At 45.1% G+C, this 19,502-nt stretch overlaps 1 protein-coding gene across 6 annotated transcripts in view; it reads right to left on the minus strand.

Moving 5' to 3' along the window:
- tweek (transmembrane protein KIAA1109 homolog tweek) overlaps positions 1 to 19,502 on the minus strand; it is a 647,796-nt gene that overhangs the window by 234,164 nt on the left and 394,130 nt on the right. For all 6 annotated transcript variants that reach the window (XR_008613545.1, XR_008613544.1, XM_050182732.3 and 3 more), the window contains exons 37-40: positions 16,365 to 16,670; positions 2,936 to 3,013; positions 2,773 to 2,869; positions 2,626 to 2,699 (exon numbers count right to left, since the gene is read on the minus strand). Coding sequence is in view for 4 of the 6 variants with exons in the window: in XM_050182732.3 (XP_050038689.2) it covers positions 2,626 to 2,699; positions 2,773 to 2,869; positions 2,936 to 3,013; positions 16,365 to 16,670 (555 nt within the window). In the remaining 2 variants the exon portion in view is untranslated. The remainder of the gene's footprint in view (positions 1 to 2,625; positions 2,700 to 2,772; positions 2,870 to 2,935; positions 3,014 to 16,364; positions 16,671 to 19,502) is intronic.

A 19,502-nucleotide genomic window follows, 5' to 3' on the forward strand; every position in this document is an offset into this window, starting at 1 on the left:
TACAAGCACATTCCAGTGTGAATTTGTCAATCCTCAGTGTCATTTTCATAGACAACATATATATCTAAACCATAGCAACTATCACTGAGCAATACTAGAACAGCCTAAATTGTCCACCACTCTAGACAAGATGCACACTATACATCTGAAGCACTAGGTGAAGTAGGCACTGTGAGAATGGAGAGTGCTATGAATTTCACCACCATCAGGCATAGCATCCAACTCAGAACTTTGTCAAGAAATTATCAAGTTGCAGTGATGGTGCAGAGGACTTGTGATTTCCAGCAAATTTTGTAGAAGCAGAATTTTTATTTTGGAGCTCTTGGGAGCATGTTAATTTTGCATTTTGGAGCACTTTGGAGTACTTTGGTGGCACAAGTTGCATTTTCAATGCTCTTAAGTACCTTAAGATGTACTATGGAGCACTTATGAGGGTCAATAAAAGATATCCAAGCCAAAGCTGATCTCACGGAGAAAACATTTTTGAGTAGAAGCAGCAGGAATCAATATTATTTCGCCCCAATAATGTCAGAAATAGGGAAAGCTAGTCTCACAATTGAAGATTGTGGACTAACCTTCTCGGTTACTTTTTCGACAAAAATAAATAAGCAGAGGATGCTACACATTCAAAGTACACAACATATGGTTGTCAACATGCAGAGCTCTTGCCCTAAACTATCAGATTCTTCATCCTAGTAAAATATTTCACTTACTATCACTTAGCCATCACATAAGGCTCACTTAATCACATGTAGAACTCTCTCCACAAAGTCCTAAGATTGCTGCAGCTTCTGACTGATGCCTCCGAGCAGATTCCTCATCCTAGTAAAATATTTCACTTAATATCACATAGTCATCACATAAGGCTCACTTAATCACATCTAGAACTTTCTCCACAAAGTTCTAAGATTACTGCAAAGCCATGATTTGGGCTTGTTGTTTGCTGCAGCAGCAAAGATTGCTGCAGCTTTTGACTGATGTGCCTCTGAGCCTAGTCATGCTCTCAGCAAGACTGGCATTTGCCTCAGCCAGAAGCACTTGGCCACATTCTATCTCCTCCAGGGTCCTCGCGTGACGTCACTCAGCTAGTTTTGGCAAGCCAACTTCATCTAGCACCGCCCCTTGCTCTCTCCGGGCCCTATCTGTGCAGTGGCGCAGGGGAATGATTAAGCCCTTCTGTTAGTTGGAAAATTTAGGACCTATTTGGTTCACCAAAGCAGATGTATGCAGATGCAACGGAAACAAAGTGTCTGGAAGCTACTGCTAGTCTATTATGTAAAGAGGGCTTATGTCCATTTATATTTTTGTTATTCTTTATGGTTAGGCTTCAAGATCGTCACATGCCATTTCCACCTGCTTTTTTTTCTGCCACCATGGTGCTTTGGCCATGGTGCTGTTGGTAACAGTGAACAAAAGCAGGGCAAGACCGTCGGTCACCTGTTACAAAGGGAATGGCAACAAGCTGTTCCGTACAACACAGAAAAACTGTCACGCGAGCCACATGAGAGCTAAAAGGGACTGTGCTTTTATAGGATCTCGATTTCTAGCATCACACAGCTATATGGCAATGAGGATTTCATGCAGCAAGAGGAGGATTAGCAAAAATGCTTGGCATGGAGCTGGTCAGGGGTCAGGGTTCTGTTATGGCGGCGGTTCAATTGCCGATCCAATTCCAAGACTCGTTTTGGCACAGTTTGGGACATATATGTAAATCATATATCATATTTCACATATATGTAAAAGTCAGTAATGCGTTAGGAAGCAAATTAACCCAACATTGACCATGCTTGCATTTCTAATGGTAGCTGTGACATTGAGAGGATGCAGCTACATTATGTTTGCAGAAGGTTGATTATTACGTGTAATTGGTATTTAATTATTTTTATGGCAAGAACATATATGTTGAACAAGTCAAACAGGACAACAAAGAAGAAAGGCTCGATAGGTCTAGGATAGAGAGAAATGCTCCCAATGCATATAATGATGCATGTCAACAAGGGCTTGTAAGTTTGGAAAAAGCACCACAACTCTTGCGATGCATATCTGTGTGTACTACCTTTGTACTTTTTCCTTTTCTAAAATGCAGAGAGACCAAAGTAAGGAATGGAATGCCAGATCAGTGTCCATTTGATGTTTCTGTTAATGCGGTTTGTTTTAAATATATTAATAATGCCCGACAACAAGAATTTGTAGAGATTGAATCTGTCACACGATTTGCGAGCAGCTTTCTTTACCATTACACATTCCATTGAGTGATTTCGCCTGTTTAAATAGAATGTGCAAGTCTAAAAGGAGGCCATTGCTTGTGTTAATCGTTTGTACAAGCCACCAGAAAAATTGCAAGCTTTGGGCTGCCAGTGAACAAAATTCTCAATTTCTACCTGGATTTCCAGCCAGACAAGAATGCCACTGATTTCTCCCCGGCTTTTCTCTTTAAAGATAACACCCAATTTTTACTCTCTGAAATCAAAAAAACATAAAACCTGAAAATGAAGGGCCTTAAGTATATACCACAGAGAATGTAAGTTCTGCACAGCTCTCTATGCCAGGGACAGCTTGGTACAAAACATCCTTGAAAAAATATATATATATATTACTCAAAACTGCTAAAGCCAACATGCTCACCTCCTTATTTAGGCTTCCCCGCTGCTCATTCCAGTATTCATAAGCATTCTTGTAGTTGAGCCAGACAAGGACAGCTGCAAAAGAGATTACAGCCATCGTGAGCACTGCCACTTTGACCAACAAGCAGTCTATCCCAACAGTGGATACCTTTATCAAGAGCAATAGGTTGAAAGTAAATCATGGGCCGATTCATTGTGATAAGAACAGCCTCTTTGTCATCGTACTGGCTGGAGATCATTTCATCCTGAAAGAAAAGTCAGTAAGAGTAGGCAGGTGCTGCACAGTCTACAACTGTTTCGAGATGGCTTACTTGAAGAGCATTGCGTAAGCATATCCGAGTCTTGAAGAATGCAAACTGCTGAAATTCTGCCTCTTCAAACAATGTGTTCTGCGAGAAACAAAGAAAAATTAGAATCACAAATGTGTTATGCATGCACAGCGGGCTGAATAAGAGGTGAAGTTACGTAATAATGAACTCAGTAACCTCATGACTGCACTATGATCTCGATGATATGATTCTCTCAGGACGGTGATAAAATTTTTATCACCCAAAATTCATATAACTCGAAAAGCATTTAAAAATCGGGAAGTTAAGGGGGACATGGCAATCAAATAGTCGACTTTTTAGCAATTTGATTTTTTATTAACTTTCTTTCTCGCAATGCTCGGACGTTCATTTATCTCATGGCAAAATTTCTGGAAGAAATGCACAGCAGAATTTGAGAAAATTGCACTTTTTTAGTAAGTTATCTTTGAAACCAAGAAGAAAATCAGGCTTCGGGATGCACTTTCCAAGGCGGTTATACATATACCTAAACTTCTGGAGTGGAGGTGGTTCTCCTAAAGTGCAGCCGGTCTCTGCCATCTTGCTAGATGCAAGAAGCCCAAACCATTGTAGCCACCATGGTAGAAGACATAGTTAGGTCATCGCACTTCAAGATTGTGCGCTGTTGGAAAAGTATTTAAGCGACTGTGGCATGCTTTCAAAGCATTAGAACACCTCAGCAGGTCATGGCTGCACTAATTATGTAAAGATGATGCTGAGCATAATGTTCCACCTCTAACGTAAGCTCTCGGCATTTTCAATGCCCAGCTACATGCTGTACGTATACCTTTAGGTGCTCATCTGTACATGCACATCAATATTATAGTTATGCCCTAAATACTTGTTGGCATGTCACTGTGCACAGTTTTGATGTAGCTCATGCATGTGGGGACTTCACATTAGGAGATAAGAGGGTACCTCGCCGAGGGTTTGAAGCGGGTTCGTTGTGCTCTAATACACCGTAGTAAGTCCAGCCCCAGTTCTCTGTACTTCTTCCCTTGTGTAAGGTGTGCCTGTTTGTTTCTCTGGCTTCTCATTCATTCACAAGCATATACCAATTAGCTCGTCTAACAAGAAGGTCTGCTGTAATATAGCTTTAACAAAACAGGTTGCAAAACTGCAACCTAAGGTTTCTGATACACCACATCACTAAGAAAGCTAATCGAACAAATTGTGAAAAAAAAAAAGTGTGAACATTACATGTACTATATAAAATTTAATTAACACAGAAAGTGAGTGTGCCAGTGCAGTGCGTATGTTACAATAACAATTGCTGTTCTAGACAGGATAGATGAGTAGCATTAACTTCTTTAGGTACATATGAGAGTGAATCAGAGAAAGTCTTCACCTCTTTTCTTTTAAAAAAAAATTACAATTGTAAATGTGAAGTAAATATATCCATTCCCCACGGTGGACCTTTCTTCGATTGGCCCGGCCTTATCTGCCGGTAGCTCTGCGGCACAGCGCTGATGTAAGTTGTTGAAGATGGTGGTTGTGCTTCACACGTCCATGGCATACGAACAACGAAGTGTGATTCATTTTCTATGGAGCAAGGGATGAACACCCATCGAAATCCACAGGGAAATGCAGCCCATGTATGGGGAAATGTGTTTTGCTTTGAGAAGTGTGGGGTGGTAGTGTTGTGAGTTCGCAAAAGGCTATGAAGACCTGCATGACAATAAGCATTCGGGGAGGCTATGTGTGTCGCTGACTGACAACAACATTTCTCAAGTTTAGTTCTATGATGGGACAAATGTCTGAACTGGTGCTGGGGACAATATGGAAAACTTTTGTAAGGTACGTAGTAGTAGGTATACTTGTAATTGGTGTACCTCCCTCCAGACGTGACTAGTGAATCTGCGGTAAGCGCTGAAAGTTTTTTAATTTTCTTATTTTCTTTCTTTCCACACTAAATTTAAGTGCTGCTCAATTCCGCCGAAAATAAATCGTGTATCTAGCCGCGTTCATGGCCGCTTGAGTATGGGAGAGCCCGAAACCACGATGTTAGAACCATTGAGAAATACTATGCCGTGATCATCAAAACCCGTATACCGCGGATAAATCAAGGCTGACTTTCTAGTGAGGGCTCCCCCCCCCCCCCCCCCAACTCCCCTTTGAAGAAACTGTAGCGCTAAAGGAAGAGAAAAACTAATGAGAAGGTTTGCAGTAGCGCGCAAACAATAAGGAAAACAATAATGTAACGACAACGACAACAGTTGCAAAGTTCACATACAGATTTTCATCAAAAAGAAAAAAAAAAAACTGTCGTAATTTGGTACCAGATATTTCTTCTACATTTGCACTTGTATTCGTTTTCGTGGGTTTCTGTTTGTACTCCTGTTGATCACGAGCATGTACTTGCAACTGTGAAAGGTTGACCCGCCATGGTTGCTCAGTGGCTATGGTGTTGGGCTGCTGAGCACGAGGTTGCGGGATCAAATCCCGACTACGGCGGCCGCATTTTGATGGGGGCGAAATGCGTAAACACCTGTGTACTTCGATTTAGGTGCACGTTAATGAACCCCAGGTGGTGAAAATTTCCGGAGTCCTCCACTACGGTGTGTCTCATAATCAGAAAGTGGCTTTGGCACGTAAAACCCAATCATTTAATTAATTTAGAGGTCGTCGGTACGCTTGTAGGGTTTACCTAGCCAAGCTCATGGCCATCTGCGCACATACGGTTTCGGAACTACGAGGGCAGAATCGTTTAGAAATCATTCTATATTGAGTTCACACATCTATCGTGGATAAATCAAATAAGTTTTTAGGCGCGTAAGGGCCCTCTGGGCTGTAGTTGTCAGCGATAAGGTAGCCTCGCCACCTACGGGATTATCTGACTGAGCTATGTGGAATGTTGGGTTGCCATATTCTGAAGTTCGAGTCCTTCTACAAGGTGTCATTTTTTTTTTTTTGGACGATGGTAAGCTCGAAATTCATCTCCTCCAGTGCACTACATCTCCAGGCTTGGGGTGACACCTGACACTGGCATAAAAAAAAAAAGATGCTGAGAGTGAGTGGGGCTAAACTAATCTACATACAACCAAATTAAGAAAGCCCACTAAGCTTCAACAAAGACACTCCCTCACCAGAACAGGAATTGGCCTCCCTGGTGCAGTATTCGACCACTACCTCCAAAATGATTCCTTCAATAAACCCATGGCCCTTGGTACCCAGCAGCTGCGGAGCACCTGACCAAGGCGGCGGTCAGATCTATAACACAGCATAGGGTGCTAAGAATCTCTGGGTCCGGACAGGCCGCCAATGGAAACTGACCCTATCAACCTTTAATTACTAAACTCTGCTGAGTGAGGCTAGCTTAGCAGATAAGAAGCAATACGGGGTAGGATTCCTAATCCATAAGGATATAAGGGGCAGCATTGACAAATTCTACAGCATTAATGAGAGGGTAGCTGTAGTAGTAATCAAACTTGATAAGGAAGGAAGGAAGGAAAAAGAAATGCAGTAGTCAGGGAGGTTAACCAGAATAACGTCCGGTTGCCTACCCTACACCGGGGGACGGGAAAGGAAAAAACAAAGATGATAGGGAGAGAGAGGAGGGAAGGAAAGAAGGAAATTAGCGGTGAGTTCGCTGATGCGTAAATTTAATAAGAAGTATAGATTAAAGGTCTAGTACAAGCCTATGCTCCGACATCCAATCATGATGATGAGGAAGTAGATCAGTTTAATGAAGATGTTGAATTAGCGATGAGAAAAGTGCAAACTCAATATACTGTAGTAATGACTTCAATGCAAAAGTAGGAAAAAAGCAGGCTGGTGAACAAGCAATTGGCAACTACAGCGTCAATTCTAGGAACGCATGAGGAGAGATGCTGGTAGAATTCGCAAAAAAGAATAAGCTTCAAATAACGAACACCTTTTTCAAGAAGCGTAGCAACAGAAAGTGAACCTGGAAAAGCCCTAATGGTGAAACAAGAAATGAAATTGACTTCATACTTTCTGCTGATCCCAGCATAGTGCAAGATGTAGAAGTAATAGGTAGGGTAAAGTGCAGTCATCATAGGTTAGTGAGGGCTAGGAATCACCTCAATTTGAAGAGAGAAAGAGTAAAATTGGTCAAGAAGAAACTGGTCAACCTAGAGGCAGTAAGGGTAAAAGCAAACAAATTCATGCTGGTACTTGCAAAGCAAACAGATATATATGCAGCCTTGGAACAGAGAGATGAAGATGACATAGAGATTATGAATGAAACCATAACTAGGCTGGCTTCAGAGGCAGCAATTGAAGTGGGAGGCAAGGCGTCAAGGCAACAGTAGGCAAGCTCTCCCAAGTAACTAAGGACCTAATAAAGAAACGACAAAGAATGAAAGTGTCCAACTCAACAGATAAGATAGAATCAGCGGAACTGTCTAAAACTGCTCAGCAAGGCAAAAATAAGTGATATTCGATACTATAACATGAGGAAGACTGAAAAAGCCGTAAAAGACACAGCCTGAAATCAGTGAGAAGGAAACTTGGCATAGGACAAACCAAGATGTATACACTGAAAGATAAGTAGGGTAATATCATCAGCAATCTTAAAGGTATAGTAAAAGCAGTGAAAGAATTCTATACTGACCTGTACAGTACCCAGAGGAGTCAGGATACCTCCATTAGAAACAGTAATGAACAGGATACATAAACTCCTCCCATAACTAGTGAGGAGGACAGAAGGGCCTTGCAAGACATGAAACGAGGAAGAGCGGCAGGAGAAGATGAAATAACAGTCTATTTAATTAAAGATGGAGGAGACATAATGCTTGGAAAACTGGCGGCTCTTTATACGAGGTGTCTATCGACTGCAAGGGTCCTAGAAAACTGGAAGAATGCAAGCATTATACTAATCCACAAAAGAATTCACGTTAAAGAATTGAAAAGTTATAGGCCTATTAGCTTACTCCCAGTATTATACAAAATATTTACCAAAATAATCTCCAATAGGATAAGGGCAACACTGGACTTAAGTCAACCAAGGGAATAGGCTGGCTTCAGGAAGAGATACTCTACAATGGATCACATCCATGTCATTAATCTGGTTATTGAGAAATCTGCAGAGTGCAATAAGCCTCTCTATATGGCTTTCATAGATTACTAAAAGGCATTTAATTCAGTAGAGATACCACCAGTTATAGAGGCGTTACGTAATCAAGGAGTACAAAACGCTTACGTAAATACCGTGAAAAATATCTACAGAGGTTCTACAGCTACCCCAATTCTACACAATTAGAAAAGCAGGAAGATACCTATAAATAAAGGAGCCAGACAGGGAGACACACTCTCTCCAATACTATTCACTGCGTGCTTGGTAGAAGTATTCAAGCTATTAAACTGGGAAAGCTTAGGAGTAAGGATCGACGGCAAATATCTCGGCAACCTTCAGTTTGCCGATGACATTGTTCCATTCAGCAACACAGCAGATGAGTTGCAACAAATGATTGATGACCTTAACAGAGAGAGTACAAGAGTGGGGTTGAAGATTAATATGCAGAAGACGAAGATAAGGATGAATAGCCAGGCAAGGGAACAAGAGTTCAGGATTGCCAGTCAGCCTCTAGAGTCTGTGAAGGAGTATGTTTACCTAGGTCACGGAGCAAGAAACATTTAGGAGTGGAAACTCCGCTGTTTGCGGCGACCAGAAAAAGTCACAAGCCCGCGGAGCCGCTATCGTGCTGGCAGCGCCTGGCGGCCTGGAAAGAAATTACCGCCGTTGAGAGTGCGTCGGAGCCGCCTGCCCGGGCGCTGCATTTTTTTTTTCCCCTGCGGCTTCTCAGACGCGCCGCATGGCGCCGCCACTGTATACGGCCCCGTCGGCACATACAACGATTGTGACCTTAGCTGGTCGCCCGCGCTTGCTCGCGCTGACGGGAGTTTCCCCTGCTAAATGTCTTACTCCGTGACCTAGCTAGGCCAATTAATCACAGGGAACCCTGATGACGAGAAGGAAATTTATAGAAGAATAAAAATGAATTGGATCGCATACAGTAGACATTGTCAGCTTCTGACTGGAAGCTTACCATTATCATTGAAAAGGAAGGTGTACAATCAGTGCATTTTAACAGTGCTGACATATGGGACTTGGAGACTGACAAAGAAGCTTGAGAACAAGTTAACGGCCGCGCAAAGAGCGATGGAACGAAGATTGCTAGGCATAACGTTAAGAGACAGAAAGAGAGCGGTTCGAATCGGAGAGCGAACAGGTACAGACAATGTTTTAATTGACATCAAGAGAAAAAAATGGAGCTGGGCAGGTCATATAATGCGCCGGTTAGATAATTATTGGACCATTAGGATTACAGAATGGGTACCAAGAGAAGGGAAATGCAGTCGAGGACAACAGAAGACTAGGTGGAGTGATGAAATTATGAAATTCGCAGGCACTAGTTGGAATCGGCTAGCGCACGACAGGGGTAATTGGAGACCGCAGGGAGAGAGAGGCCTTCGTCCTGCAGTGGACATAAAACAGGCTGATGCTGATGATGATGCTGATGATGATGACCTGTATGTACCTTACTTTGGTTAATAAAAAATAGGGGCAAGGACTTCCTGGTTTGCCCTGGTATAAAATATAAGAGGAAGTTTACATGAAGTTTGAAGATACGACCTCTGGCTTTGGTATATAAATATATGTTTCCAAGATGTGAAATGCATGCATATTTTGTGATGTCTTGCTTGTGTAAACCAGCTTGGCAATGTTTTGTACTAGACTAAAGATCAGTTGATATAGTACTGTGAATTAAGTAATGTCTCCAGTGTCATGAGCGCGTCTTTGGATAACTATCTAGAGCAGATAGATAAAATGAAGTGCAGTTTCTCCACATGTCCATAGCCATGTGATAGCGCTCACGAAAGGTACAACAAACCAATAAAAGAAGGCCGTAGTCATGCTGTATATTCATACATTGGTGAGTGGAATGCGTATTTGGTCTTTATACAAGATAGCCGAAAATCTCTCATGTTAACAAGTGGGTAAACAGTTGGGAATATTCATTAGGCAGTCACATAACAAGAGCCTAATTTCTATAAAGAGACTATTCATAGTTTAAACAAGTGAGGAAGTGTAACAGCTGAAGAGTCCTGCTGGTAGCCTTTCTCGTAGCCTGCAGCATGATATGAACGCAGGAATTTTTTTTTTTTTTTTAGACAGCCATGATACACAGTTGTCAATTGATGTACATCCTAAACAGATTACTTCTTCATTTTTCATTGTCTGCAAACGCAATCGAGCGCTCCAGATATTCTGCGGCTGCCTATGCTGGGACCACCCTCTTCTGCCACTTCCAATATGGCTGCGGCAGCTTCACTCACTCCTGTAGGCAGCTGCAGGGACTGCCACTCCAGAAGCTTCCTGTAACCTCCTTGGTGCGATCGCACTGCTGATTGTACAATCGCGGTTTTCAGTTGACACACCGCTGCCATTTTATTATCAGCATAAACAAGAGGGATAGAAGATTCAGATAGGCACAGCACTGTATTTCTCCGTGGGGAAATAGTTAAAAAAGGAAGTGAGCACATAAAGGGAATACTAGTGTCACGATTTGTTACTGCAGTCACAAGCCACTCCTATTGCCTGATGTGAATTTGAAACAATGGCACACTTGCTTCGCGCACATTTTGGCAGCTGCACACATTACATGTTCAGAGGCCAACATTTTAAGATTCACTTTGTTACCTTGAATTTCTTTCCTTGCTGTATCCCAGCTACTGCCTCATTGTGATAAGGACATGATTTGCACAAGATAAGGGAATCTGTCTACTTTTCCTTCTGACAGTGTTTACTTTAATCTGACGGGTACAAAGGTAGAAAAGTTTAGAACTGTCATCGGGCACCGAGATAAGGTTACCCATGGAAGCGAATGCCACTGATCTTGCTGATGTGGCAAAGCTGGGTCGCATGTTATTGCTGGCTCCTTATAAGGTTGCAAGGCATTTGAAAGCAGCTGACGAGTTGCATGATATGGCACAAAGCAAAAGCATCTTTGCGGGGAGGGGGGAACACGCGACAGTGAAATGAAGGCACAGTGACGTTGGTTGCCGCAGCAACAGTAATGTGACTTGCGCATAAGCACAATCAATCTCTGCCTGCCTAACAATAGTCACCTGGTGCTACCGGCACAACGTGACCTCCTTACCAGTTCTGCCAGGGATTGTGCAATGGCTCAATTGTACATATCGTCCGCCATGACATGAAAAGTGGTTTGCAACAATAGAAATTTAGCCCATTGTAAGCTAATGAACTTGGGCCGGAACTTTTGAAAGTTTCTATCATCCAAAAATTTGTATAGTAGGCTTCCCCATTTATACTCTGGTTAATTTGATTTTTCGGTTACCCGACTGAAAGTCCCGGCCAATGCCGGTGCATTTCTATGGGGCCAAGCTTTCGTTATTAAGCATGAGATGCTTTTAGCTCCCGTTGTCGGCGACCTTCAAGTGACTTTGAGCCAAAATCCACAGCCATTATCCGGGCACTCAAGACGAGAACGGAGCAAGAACATCCAGGCATTGTTGCGAGAACAAAACGGGATCATCCAAGTAACCAGTCAAACCTTAATAAATGCAGCCTCAGGCCCCTAGCCCTTTGTACAGGGCCACATTACATACGCTAGTTACTGCCCAAATAAGTTACAAAAAATATTGCTTCTGAGTTCTTCCTAAACTTTGTTCACAGTATCACTCAAGCTGTAACTTCTAGTACACTGAACTTTAATTTGTCATTTTCAATAGCGGCTTTCAAAAGGTAGATACAGTGCACCATACACTTGATTGTTATCTTTTGGTGCTGAGACAGGGTTGCCTGTGCTTTTTTCAATGCCAACGGTTCGTGAGTTCTGAGGTGCGGGTTTTGCACCGCCTCCTTCGAGATATGGCATCGGGCTGCGTAACCAGGCAACAAAAAATGCTGGCAGTGTCTGGTTTGCTGGGGATGGTTGTGAGTAATCATCGTAATTACTCCAACCAATCTGCTTTGCCAGTAGCCATTTTATGCTTACATCTACTCTTGATTACGAGAAAGCCACCATTTTTTCAATCCTAAAATCATCCTTTGCCAAATAATTCGAACTTGACCAGTCAGCATACATGCACCTGATCCCTATGGTGACCCCTATAGTGACCCCTTTGGTGGCAGCGTCTGTCTTGACAGGGCTTAGGGGACTTTGAATGTGTTGAACACATATAATCTCTAATTGCAAATGTGCATTTTTGGCCTGCCCCCCTAGGAGGATATTCAAGCAATAACCATAGCTCACGATGTCTGATTACAGCACCTAGCCAATTCTAACATACACTTCTTTTATATTAAATATAGGGTAAAAAATCGCCTGCGCAGTAACAAAACACAAAACCAAAACTGCCTTTGCAGCATTCATGTGCCTCATTGTATAACCTATATGTAACGAGGTGCACCGAACTTTAGGGAAACCAGCTACCAATGCGCAACACAGAGTAAATAAACTACTAGGGGCGTGCAAATATATTGAATATCAACGAATCAAACCAAACAGTGAACATCCGAATATTTCGATTCGTGAATCGAATATCTACTACTCGATTTTTTAAATATTCGATATATCAGTGAAAAGACCCGCACAGTGCCATATGTCACGTGCGCCGCCCCTGGTGCTTGATGCCATTCAAGTGAGCGTTTCACTTCGTTTTCGGCACAAGAGGGGCACCGGCTACTTGCATCGGCTACTCGCATCTTTCACTATGCCTCCCCAGTCGAGCACCTGACACCTGACAACTGTCCTCATTCCACGTGGTTGCCTCTCGGCATGTCAGGATGCAGCACGGGTCCTTGAGGGTTCCAGCCAGGTGTTCGTGCATTGGTGAGGTGTCCTTGTGATTTTTTCTCCAGTTGTTTTGCATTTAGTTGAGTTTTTTAGCTTTTGCAGTCATACTATGCTAGTGTAACTTCGGCTAGGTGGAGCCGCCACATGGTTTTGACCGAGGTGGTGGTCTCTGCGCAAATTTGGCCGAGGACCTTTTCTGGTCGTGTTCCGAAAGGTGCGACCAATGTTGGTGTGTGCAAGGAGCTAGTGAAGCCCTTTGCGCATGCTGATCTCAAGGGTGTTCAGGATATTGGAGCAGGCAGGATGGCGTAGCCGTTCCAAGAAGCCTATAATGGCAGGAAGGTCAATTCTACTCCTCACCACCTTCCTCCATCTGACTTCTGATTGTGTTGACTCGTTTAACTGTTTAACTCTGCTTCCTTCATGCTCTGATTGCGTGTTGTTACCAAGCCGTGGCTGTTGGCATTCAAGAATGGCACTGCTATAACAACTGCAAAGAAGGGTCCCACAGGCGGCAAGTGACATACAAGCTCTGCTGAGGCATTGCTTTGACGGCCCCAAAAGGTGCCTTTTTAAAAAAAATGCGCGAACGCTGCCACAGCAGCCCCTCTGCTTGAGAAACACAGAAGAAACGCTATAGCGAGGTCGCCACAAGCATACTTCCACGTACTTCCCACTGGCTTGCACGAAAAAACCGCATGTTTATCAGCCTTGCTTCCTTTATGCAAAGCTTGCTGACATATTTTTCCAAGGCATCCAGGTGCTCCACATAGTGAAGCAGAAGGTCCCTCGCAAAAACAAGCCCATAAGGGAAGGAATTATCTGCAAAACCTCCCATGGGGACAATGTTGAGGCAGCCTACCCTACCGCGTCAGAGCTGTAGTCGTGGCCGTCACTGTCGCTATCCGATGCAAGCACGTTTGCGACATCCCCTCATCGGCCAGAAGCACTTCGTTTTCGAATCTATAGCAGTGCTCTTTCTTTTCACCAGCAACGTCGTGCATTGCCGATGATCAGCGGGTGGATCAGCCACCATCTGTTGCGGCTGCAAGTCAAACGAGGCTGAGAAACAATGTGGCCAGGAACGACTTCAACACAACGAACAAAGACAAGCACGAGCAATTTAATCCGTTAGCAGAATTGTGCAGAATGAGGGCTAGAGAATGAAGGACTAACTGTGAGGGCCAAGCAAGAAATCTGGGAGTAGCGCCGGCAGCATTGTCAGCACAGTTGGCACGTTCCATTTGTGTTCAGAGGGGTGGAAGGGCGACGGGAGAGATGCGCGCAAGGCTGGCGTGCATCTGCCATGGAGAGATGTGTGCAGCGGCAGTTGGGCTGGCGGGAAATCGTGCGGCTACTCGCATTTCACTTTTTCTTTTTTCTTTTCAAGGATTACGCATTCCATTACCTTTCGGCACAGACACCCAGCAGTCAGACTTCATGGTTATAACCGATAATGTGGAGTGGGGACAATTGTAGTAAGCGGGTTATTTTCTCATAGAAAACATACAAAAGTTGACGGTGCAACAGCTTTTTATTGTTATAACTGATATATTGTTAAAACCGGTATCATTAGAAGTGGGTTTGACTGTATAGATCTGTGTTTTGCAGCAATATTGTATTTATTGCATCAAATATGTTGCTTTCCAGCTTTTTTCCAAAATGCGGAAGGGCTGTCCAAACTTTACGGCAGGTGGGTTATCGTAAGACCAATCTGCCAATCTGCATGACAGACAAAAGGACTGCGCATCACATGACTCCATCACTACTCTGCGTGTAGTCGGCACTGACAGTAAAGAGCAGGTGCCGTCGGCGCCATTTCGTTGTCAGGTTCAGAGTGATTTGCCTACTGTCAAAGAATCTAAAATCTGCAAGGTCACTGCAAGCTCGCATGACGATCGCTACAGCACCCCTTCCTCCTCCTCCTCCTCCTCATTCATCTGTTATCTCTTCCTTTCATTTATGAGGTGGTTCGTTGGCTTTCTGAATGATGTGTGGCTGTTGCAAATAGACCTGGATTGATTCGGCACCAAACCGTAACTAAGGGGGGTCGAACCACCACCCTCCCCCCGAAGTTTTCTTACGAAAGAACCCCCTCTTTTCCCATGGAACAGAAAGTTTCAGGAGGTGGGCTCCAAAAGAGCAACATGGATGAAAGGGAAAGTTTGAATGTGAAAGCAAGGCGAGGGCTAGTGGCAGTCCGAAAGGGGGGTAGGGGGGAGGTGTTCTCTCACCGTGCCTCTTTTGGGACTGCCAGCACTCCAAGCTCTCCAAGTAGTGTGTAGAAAATAATGTTGCACGTCAATCTCGTAGGGAATTGGGCACTCTCAAGGATTAGTACATCATCTGGCTGAAGCCTGATGCCATGCCTTTCTTGCTAAGCATTGTTTGCAGGATTCCCATCCCACTGCTTGAAGTTGTCCGCCACGAGCTGGACAAATCGGAGAGTAGAGGAGTGATAAGCAAGGTCGACAAGCCGACACCGGAGCACCACGGTGTTGGCTTGTCGACCTTGCGGATCACCAGACGAGCAACAGCCACCGACACCAGTTCCCTCTCAGGAACCTCAGCCTGGCAACCCAACGGAACCAACAGCCTTCCTCAGACAGTCCCTTGTGGTCAGGGACCGGAGCGATTGAGTGGCATGAATGCGTAGTGGCCGGCGTATCCCATCGTCAGTATCCCATCGTCATTTTAAAACAGTGCGGCTCTGTTTTAGCAAAACAGAGCGTGTTGCAACAGCATCTTGTGCTGCAAGGACTCTCGCTGAGTGGGCACTTCCCGCCAAATTAGCTTGCCCAAAAAAGCTGCTGACACAGCCCAATTTCAAGTAGCGCAAATCTAAACTTCTGGAACCTGCAAGAACAACAACAAATGTCTTAAGCCCCACCTGTTCAGTGCATGTCGGACCCTTCTGCTGTAATGATTAGCGAAACTCTTAGTGTTACGTAGATTTCACCTACAGTCGAGTGTGCCATATTTTTAGCAACTTTGAGTCATACATTTTCCTGGTTAGTATGTGTTTTCTAGTTTTTCTCCAACACACATAAATGAGGTTCTACTGTAGTTGTTCTTCTGGACTACTTGAGCCTTGAAGTCAGAAGCCGGGAGCAGGCTACACTGATTACTTTTAATTTTTAACAAGAGACCATGCCAACTACAATATGGTAATCTGCATACCAATTTGACGAACATTTCCAACGCTCTGCATCTATGTTAACCCTGAAACTTACCCTCCTCCCCCAATTGTAATGCGCCCCCATATCGAGCACACATCTAATTTTCGTGGGTTCAAGTAAGAAAATAAAAATGCACTCAATGTAATGTGCCCCCAATTTATAAAAAAAATAAATAAGAGAAAAAGTTTTATTGGACGATTGTTAGCGGACGCACAACATTTACTATAACAACCTAGCACAGTGTGGTGGAAGTTCTCTTCAGACACAGCACAAAAAATCTACACAGCTAGGTTTCCATGTGAAATGTGAAAAGAAATGCCTTTGTCAATGGCATGAATTTCAGGTGGTGCAGGAACATGAAAATGCACAGTATGCGTCAAGAGTTTCAAGTTCTCATGAGGCATTGAAAGCTGAAAAAGCGGTAACTTATGCATTCACTCTCCAGCTTACCTTGACCAGCTGGCCCAGAGCCAGGCTGAGGTCCACCTGGCCTTTCCCAAAGAGTTTCATGGCTGTGACCGCACGCGAGGCATTTTGCACTCTGTTGGAGAGCTGCAAGTCCAGGGTGCCTGTCTCGAGGCGCACAGCACTAGCTGTGGGGGTCGTGGCAGTGAGCCGGATGCCCCGCAGTCGCAGCTGCAGAGAGAATAGCAGCTGGCCTCCACCCAGAGCACTGTTGCTGCTGCTGCCACCACCACCCTCCCAAAGGCGCAGTGGTCGTGTGCCAGACATCTTCTGCACAACCTCGTTCACCTCCTGCGTTGCAAAAACTTGATGAGCAAAAGTGCATTCTGAATATGTTCTGTTCTGGCCAAAAGCTAGGTTTGCTCACGTTCCATATTTGCATGCTGTGTCTGTGTCTTAAAACTTCGTCAGTTCCCATGCCATGTATTGGCCATGTATCGGTGAACAGGCTGTTCAGAGTTCACACAAATTATTCATTGGAGGCTTGCGATGCTGATACATGGCATCACGCTTTAGCTTATTTCGCATAAACCCACTCATGATATCATTTTCACCAATATTGAAATATTGAAGGGTATCAAATAGGCCTATTAGGAGTGTGCAAATACTAAATACTAGACCTCAAATTGAATACAGAATCAAATAAGCAAAAACAAAAAAGCCGAATATCAAATCAGATATCAGAAAGGTTATCGCAATGTTTAATGCCTCGCAGACCATGGGCAAGAAAACACAGTGCTGCACATGCCCGGAAGTCTCCTAGCACTGCATAACAAAAATGTAGCAACCTATCAGTAACTTATAGGTAAATAGAAATAAAGGTATATGTACAGTACTGTCTACTCCTACCGAAGAAAACTCCAAATTAGATGCTAGCAACGATTACAGATCAGTAGTATTAAAAAGCCTGAAAAATATTTTTTAATTAATAGAACGTGAGGAGATGGGTTTGCACAAGGCTCAGCCTATTAGCGACAGCCAGAAAAGAGCACGACGCTCCTTCATTCCACAACGCACAGAGGCACTACCGTAGGGTTTGTCGACTTTCCAACATGGTGCAGAGAAGGCTGCAAAGTCAGATCGCCAACACACACGGGTTTCCCATGATACAGCACAGTGTGACAGTCATGGGGCTTATGGGCAAAGGCTCACCGCAAGACTGATCGAGTACACGCACCGCTGTGCTAGGGCTAACTGGGAAGCGGCCCACCAAGCACGAGAACGAGAAGTCATAGGAGCAAAAGTTCCATATAACCAACTTGTTGCAGGCCTGTGAGCATCAGCCACAGTGATAAAGCGGTCAGCGAAAGAGAGCTCGGGTGGAGAGGGCGCCCGGGGGCCGCCACTTGAGAGGCCAATCAGGGCGTGTCCCAGTGACACTTGTTTGCACAGCGATTCGTCCTGGGAGGGAGAAGCATGGTTTGCATGGGAAATTAGCTCCGGCGCGCTGACCATGTCCGCCATGTTGCCGTTATGGCAGCTGTTCCCAGAGATCGAGCTAAGCACAATGCGCGAGCTGGGGGACGAGGCGCGGGAAGGCACCTTGATCTCCGCATTCCCTCCTCCTAAATCCTCCTAAAAACCACAGCCAGTATGAGAAACCGTGATGCCTGCCTGATTAACCACCACCTTTATTTCTGGCATTTAATCCAGAAAACTGAAGTCCATAGCCGGTGGACTGGAAAGCGCATTTTTTCCTCCGTGGCCATATTAACTGCCCGCTTGTGCCGAGAGTCCACCTCCTTTGTGGATGGGGTCAACGCAATAATAGCCGCCGCAATGGCCACCATGAAGTTAGGGTCAGCCGCAAGGGCTGCAGCAACCAAGTGCAGTGATTCGGGGGGCAAAGGGAGGCTGCGCAGTCAGAGTTGAGTTTGCCTGTTGGACCCTTTTTTCCTTGTTTTCCGCTTTGGCCTTGTGCACTAGCGACCTGTTGTGCGTTGCCGGGTGCATGGTGAACACTCCACACATGTCGAGAAAGGTTGCCGATGGGTCCGCCGGTGTTGCCGCACCGCCAGTCGCCTGGCCCTGGTCTGAGAGAGCGCGGCCCTGGAAAGGGTGGGGGTAGTCCCGTGCTGCTATTCCGATTTCCACTTTCTGTTGTTCCTGCAAACGCCGAGTGGAGACTAAGGCCACAGGAGCCGCCTGACCTTGCTGGAAGGGCCACATTGCCACGTTCTGATAAGACAGCCGCTTCTTGGGGCCAGCAGGGGCAGAGGGTGCATGGACAGGTGCTGGCCTGGGTGACTTCTGGGCCGGCTTGGAGGGGTGATTCGAAGCCTCGATGCCACAAGCAGGAGCCGCCACACAGGACTTTGGCTTTGAGCGGCAATGTGCAGCATCCGGCCGCTTTTGTGAGGGCATCACGAACAAGCAAACAAAGAAAGTGATGCGATGAAGGTAAGGCAGTGCTCGAAGGAAAGTGTGGCCTCTGATGCACTACCAAGGTTACCTAATCAGAGCAGTCCCTAGCTGGGCTGAATAGGAAGGAGTATTGGGCCAATAAGGGAGTGCGCTTCCTTCTGCATCGCCGTACTTAGAGAGGTAAGCCCCTCAGCCTGGTGAGTAAGCGTGGTTGAGGGGGGAAAACTCCTCTCCCCTCTTGCCGGCGTTCAGCACGGGTGGAGAGGGCACAAACCCCACTTACCGAGCATGTAGCAGTGTTTATGCAGGTGAATAGACCGCCAATGACCCGTTACTTCAGGGTTGTAGAGAAGCTCGTCCACCAGTGAAAGGCCAGGACTGCACAAGAAGGTATATTGGGCTAAGGGAGCCCGTCAATGCTTCGACATGTGCGCACCAACCATTGATTTCCTCTGTTTACCAGGGTGGTAGGGAATAATGTCCATCTACCTGCTGGTAGGGGAAAATTCCTTAGTTGTGTCCCTATGAGGCCGGGTCGGCACTCGAGGGTAAATTAGGTCAGAAGGGCCTGTCACCCCTTCGATGTGCGCCCTCGCACTGTAGCTGCATTTCTCCATTCAGCTGCCCGGTAGGGAATAAAGTCTGGCTACAAGCTGGTGGGAGAAAAGCTGCCTAGGTGCATTCCCACAGGTTGTACGGGTGGCATGGCCTAGGGCCAGCTGTGTCACGGTTTGCCTGCGGTTTGTTGACCGCCTCCCT

The sequence above is a fragment of the Dermacentor andersoni genome, chromosome 4 (genome assembly GCF_023375885.2).
Source record: "Dermacentor andersoni chromosome 4, qqDerAnde1_hic_scaffold, whole genome shotgun sequence".
Taxonomy (NCBI): Eukaryota; Metazoa; Arthropoda; class Arachnida; order Ixodida; family Ixodidae; genus Dermacentor; species Dermacentor andersoni.